Raw genomic sequence first — 6000 nt, 5'->3', positions numbered from 1 at the left:
AATTGTGAAAAAGCTTTTATTCCAACTAAGGATGTTACTTTCCCTGAGAAGTTAGCGTACAGCGTTACACAGGATGATCTACAAAATGTAGACTGGTCACAGTTAAAATCCCAGTTTCCTAATTATTCAGGCATACAGGATCTGTCAAAATGACAAAAAACACCACAAAGTTAGTGTTGTAATAGAAATAATATGCAAACTCAAAAGGCACTACCTTTTATTTCGTCCTGCAGCCTTTAAGGCACACACTTTTCATTATAACAGGCTCAGGTCCTAATCTTCTCAAGAAGTACCCACTGTGCATCTGCTCTTTTACCCCCTTTCATTTTCTGTGCGTCAGAGCTACAATCCATCTTTCTGATGTTACCTATTCAAAGTCCCAACAGAGGTTTGATTGCAATGAGCAACTCCCACTCTGTCTGCTTTTTTTTCCAAACAGTTTAACAGCTGTGGATGTTCGTTCTGTTTAAGGAAAAAGAGCTGACAACAATTCAGATGCTGAATGGTTCATCGTGACCAAATATTTCTTCGCCGGTGCATTCTGACTTAGAGTGAAACTGGTTCAAAGGAAGTGATAGGCGCCAATTTTTACCACTTTACCTCCCACATTCTGATTCAGTTTCAATGAAAGCATAGGCTCCTTTTCTACCAGCTCACATTGTAGTGACATCCACAGAGTCATGTATATCAATCACCTGAAAGCCCGGGTTATCAATCCCCCTCTTTAGCTGGTTATTGTGATTTTCTTGGCTGTGGTTGTTGTGGTTTCTCTGGTCTACGTCGGCCTCAAAGCAGTTGACGCAGTGTGGAGTGGTGACCCGGACGCTCTTGGAAAAGTTAGAAAAATCCACATGGTACTTTCCTGTCTTGGTGCGGGAGATAATCGGCAGAAAGCTGTATCCCCACTGGATCTCCTGTGGGATGTAGGAAGTTCGGACCTGACAGGAGGAGCTGGTGGACTCGGCTGTCCCATCCAAAAAGACCACCAATTCAAAGTCCTGCTGAGGAAGGGTGTCAGCCGACAGATCAAAGAAAGGACTCGATCTGTTAATCACATGGTACAGGGTCAAGGGGCAAACAAAAAACAAGTTATCCTTGCCAGCATCAACCATGAAGTCAATATCCACCTGGTCCAGGATGATGGTCTCACCATCCGGTGTGGTCGTTGTCCTCAGCAACTTCCCATAGATCTGGCTTCCAATTAGTAAGGTCTTTCGAAGGTTGGCCACTCTGATCAGGAGACACAGACTTCCTTTCTTCAAGCAGATGACAGCTGTGTGGCTGAAGGTCACAGTCTTTGCCCTTTTCTTTGGTAAGGAGATTTTAGCTAGGATGATACCACACATGAAACAGTTGATGAAGACCCCAACTAGAGACTGGATGACAATTAGAGCCACCGTGCCAGCACAGTGGCCAGTCAGTGCCCTGCCTCCATACCCAATGGTGGTCTGGGTCTCTAACGAGTACAGGAATGCCGTTGTGAGCCCGTTAACGTTGTCTATACACTGGATGTGTCCTTCAGTGCGGTTCTGTCCAGCGAGATCCCCATTGCTCTTTGCAATCCAGTACCACAGCAGGCTGAAAATGAACCAGCTGCCTGTGAACACAGCCACAAACAAAAGGAGAACAAACCGCCAGCGAATCTCCACAAAGGTGGTCCAGAAGTCTACCAGGTACGCAAACTGATTACTGTACTCGATGTTCCCGAACTCAATGTTGCAGTGCCCGTCTTTGGTGACCAGGCGGGTTCTGTGGTTTCGTTGTCCAGCTGGCTGGTTGTGACCCTGGAGCAGCTGGAACATCCTGGAGCTGGAGGAACAAATACAGTTAAGTATTAGAGAGTACAAACTCTCCTCTAGGGAAGTTAATGCTTGCAAAATCACACATGCAACACCTACACATTCAGAAAAAACCCCTCTCAGTTTACATATTTCTACCTTTATTACCCGCTTTACCTTTAATACCTTTAGTCTTCTTTCAGATAATTCCACCTTTAGTACCTTTAGTCTTCTTTCAGATAATTCCACCTTTAGTACCTTTAGTCTTCTTTCAGATAATTCCACCTTTAGTACCTTTATTCTACTGTTTGATAATTCTACTTTTATTACCTTTGTTTTACGTTTAGACAGTAGATAATGTTATTCTACCTTTGTCAGGGGTTGTTTTAAGTATTGTCTTTTGTACCTTAAAAGGTCAGACTTGTATTTTAATGAACTAGTTTAAAAATTTGCAAAATTAGGTACATGCTGCCCCTTATTTTATAATGTGCTTTTTTTTCCATCTTACTGATGGCTCAAAGCTCCCACAACTACAAAGCAGATACAGACTGAAACTTGTCAGAGTGTAAAATCTTAAAATCTAAGCATTAAATGTTTTGTATTTGACCAAACAAAGACTCTTTCCTGATATTGCACCTAAAATCTAGAAGAAATTGTACTGTACTAAAAGGTACACACAGTTACTTTAAGGTAAAATAATTAGCCCAAGAGAGTAGATTCACGTTCACTGTTCCGCTGGGACAGAAACTGAGTGTACTATCGTTTAACGTTATCGTTAGAATGAGGAAAAAGTTAGCTGAGACCTTACACAGATAATATTAAAAAAAACATTTGACATATTTAATGTCCACATAGACAAACAGGGCAAAAGTCAGTGTGTTACACTAGTGATCTGTTTCCATGCATGTCTAACTACCAAGAAAATCAAATTTAAAGACTAAAACAAACAATGATTCGATTTTGATTAACAAGTATTTTCTGCGCTGGCCTGTTGCTCATTCCCGTGTGACACGGAGCTCCATTATCATTATAATTCTATTAGAAACATCAATTAACTACTCAGTTTATTACCACAAACACACACACTACATTTAATTTAGATTTAATCACACATACACATGCCCTGCTGCTGTAAATACTAATTACAGGAATTTGTAACTGAGAATAGCTCCTCCATAAATCCACATTTACACCTTTAACTGTTTAAAAAAAACTATGATGCACAGCAAACTACTGAACCTTTTTTTAAAAATAAAAGTGTAATGCATCTTATGGATTTTAGTTTTGTTTATGAAGATTTACAAATAGAGCAATCCAAAAAAAAACAGGTTTTGAGCAGAAAGATATGAGCAATATGATCATACAGTTTTAGCCAGTTTTGTTAATTAAGGTTTTATGTACTCAAATATGAGATATTATAGTATATTTTAAAAAAAAATTGTAAAAAGAAAATATATAGATTCCTGTCAAGTAAGGTGACCCAGACTCATTTCTTGCACTGTAAATTACATTTTGCCCCCCCAGTGTTTTCTTCAGTAGAAAAAAAGACCACTCACAGATGCATTGTTCTGGTCTTCTTATAAAACATGTAAAACCTGCACCAGGCTCGTTCAACCTTGACCATACAGCCTTAACCAGTAAACAAATGTCAGAACAAGACAGAAAAGGGGGACTAAAATTTAGAGATTGAGGGTATAACAGGTAGAGAATTTCCTTTTTTATCATTAGAATAGAAGCATAACAAGATAATACACAACCTATGTATGCACAAATGCATTGTACTTATTAACTGATCTGAATGGTCGTTAAATAGCAGAGTATGTACCGGGCAGCATGTACCGCGTGGTCCACTTTGAGTGTTGCATAAGACGTACTGAATAGATGGCAAAAGGACCCAAAACTTTAAAAGTTACATATTTTTGGACTGAAGTTTACCCCAGATTGAAAATAACCACAGGTTGTATCTTAAGAGCTATTTGTTCAACATTTAACTGTTTTAACAACTGTTTTTTTTTTTGTTTTTGTTTTTTCAGTCATTCATGGAGGTGAATGACTGAAAACGGAGGTAATTTTCTTCCAAGCAGCTACAGTCGTCCTAAAAACACTATGGATAATATATATATATGTGTGAAACAAGTAAAGCTTTAGATCTTCAGTTTTGTAGAGAAATACAAAAGTTTTGTTGGGACATACCTGCTCCGTGAGACCATGGGCCCAAAGTGCTCACTGGATCTCTGCAGGACCTTCAGACTCCTTTCTTTCAGCAAGTGGCCATGGAGGCGTTGGAAAGATTTTAATCCACAGTGAAATTTCCTAATCCCAGCCACATGCCACCATGTACACTGGCTCCATACACTCAGAAGAGCCAGCCAGGGAGCTCCCAGTGGCCGTCAGTCCTCTGAGACCGACAGAAGGACTCTCTTCTTCAACCCATCAAAAAAGTTTAATAACACAACCTCAGGCTTCATCGGGAGTGGGCTCGCCTCGGCTGCAGCAGCTTTTGACAGTGTAGATTTGGGGACCAGCACGAGGAGGGGGGAATGTTCGGGAAGTTTGGTGTAAAAGGCCTCGACGCCTTTGTGTGGCTGAAGGTGCGTCTATTGAAGAGGCCTCCGTGACCGGTGCAAGCACTCATGCTGTTTTGTTTTCAGCCCTGAGAACATTTGAGATTTACGTCAGGCCTCACAAAGAATTCCCTCAGTTGCATTTCCCCGGTTCCCCTCCCCCTCTTTGAACCTGCAAGGCTGCCTCCCATTTACATCAGAATGAAGAGCTGCAGGGCAAGAGTGGCTTTGCAATATTCTGCTGGCTGCAGGAGGACCATTTTCATATCTGTGGAGCAGATTACCATGATCTGTGAATTGATAAGCCCACCCCAACCCCAGCAGTGATAAATATAAATGCCACAGCTGCATGTAAGTAAAGGGAGAAGGAAGTGGATGCAGAGGGTCTGCAATTCAGCTAGAATCTTACAGGCTCCTGTAGCAGCGTAATTTAAAGAAAGTCATCTCACACCCAAGTGTGTTTAGCTCCAGGCGCTGTGCATTTCTAAACGTGCTGGCAGAACACATCTGCACATCACACTCTGCAGGTTCATTGAAGGGAAAGTTCAGCATTTGGGGAAATAAGCTCATTAAGTTTCTTGCCAAGAGTTAGAAAAAGCATGTCTGTATGCTCGATATGAGGGAAATACGACCCTCGACTGAGTTAGCTGTGCAAAAAGAATGGAAACGGCAAGAGGAGCACACCCTGGTTTAGTCCTCCACATCTCACTAATGAACGTTGATTCATACAAAAGGAGAACTGTGTGAATGTGTATGTGAAACACTATGAAGCAAACTGAGGTTAAAAGGTGATATATAAGTGCAGACCATTAACAATCATCACATTCTCCTAGCAGGACTCCAAGAAACTGCTGTGACCAACAAAGTCAGAGCACGTCAACTACAACTGTTCAGAGAAAATACTTTATTTTTATTGTTTTATTTTTACACCATTTTTCACTCTAAATGTGATGCAAAGTGGATCTTTGTGTGAAGAGGGGGGAAGAGGAAGCAGAAAGAGTTCAATCCAAATCGCTTATCCAGGTCGAGGTCAAAGACACAAAAGTTCGTTCCCAGTATGCCCACCTGTGCAAATCATGTAAATCCAATGATGACGAGTTCAAAGGTAAGGAGGCAGCAAAAAGACACAAAATTCAAAGAAAAGACGTGACACTTATTTTTTCAATGCAAAGGTTTCAGCCTTGTGGCCTTCAACTGCCACAGGCTAAGGAGGAAAACAAGACTTTACAGTTCCTCCATGGAGATCCTGAGATATATATAATCTCTCCAGCAGGTTTAGGCCCTACCCTGGGGCGTCCTCCTACTCGGATTTGCCTAGAAAACCTGGACACATCCAAGTGCGGGACAACATTGCTTGGAAGTGGGAAACCACGGTCTCCTCTTGGAGCCAGAACTAGGAGGAGACCATTTAAGGCAGTGTCTAATGGCCAGGCCTGGATGGAGCTGTGGACCCTGTTCACCACCCTCCAGGACAGGCACTGGGGTTGGGTGCACAGCGAGCTAGATGGCAAGCGAAGGTTGGAGCCTGGGCGTGTTGATGGTCACATTGTAGATAGCCGCCCCTCCTTGAGCGTGGATCAGCTGGAGGTTTCTTCCTGTTAAAAGGGAGCTTTTCCTTCCCACTGTCACCAAAGTGTTTACTCATAGGGGGTCATCTG

The 6000-nt window shown here is 41.9% G+C and overlaps 1 protein-coding gene across 1 annotated transcript; it reads right to left on the bottom strand.

Moving 5' to 3' along the window:
- kcnj1b (potassium inwardly rectifying channel subfamily J member 1b) lies at positions 1–4326 on the bottom strand. The gene is made up of 2 exons (XM_084940896.1): positions 3972–4326; positions 1–1809 (listed from the first exon to the last, which is right to left on the bottom strand). Exons 1-2 carry the CDS (start codon positions 3986–3988, stop codon positions 654–656), a joined length of 1173 nt encoding a protein of 390 aa, XP_084797022.1. The 5' UTR covers positions 3989–4326; the 3' UTR covers positions 1–653.
- Positions 4327–6000: the final 1674 nt, after the last annotated feature.

This window comes from Perissodus microlepis, chromosome 10 (genome assembly GCF_051167445.1).
Source record: "Perissodus microlepis isolate ML-2025 ecotype Zambia chromosome 10, ASM5116744v1, whole genome shotgun sequence".
Taxonomy (NCBI): Eukaryota; Metazoa; Chordata; class Actinopteri; order Cichliformes; family Cichlidae; genus Perissodus; species Perissodus microlepis.
Note: the sequence above shows the minus strand (reverse complement) of the source record. Positions and strands in the feature narration are given on the sequence as shown.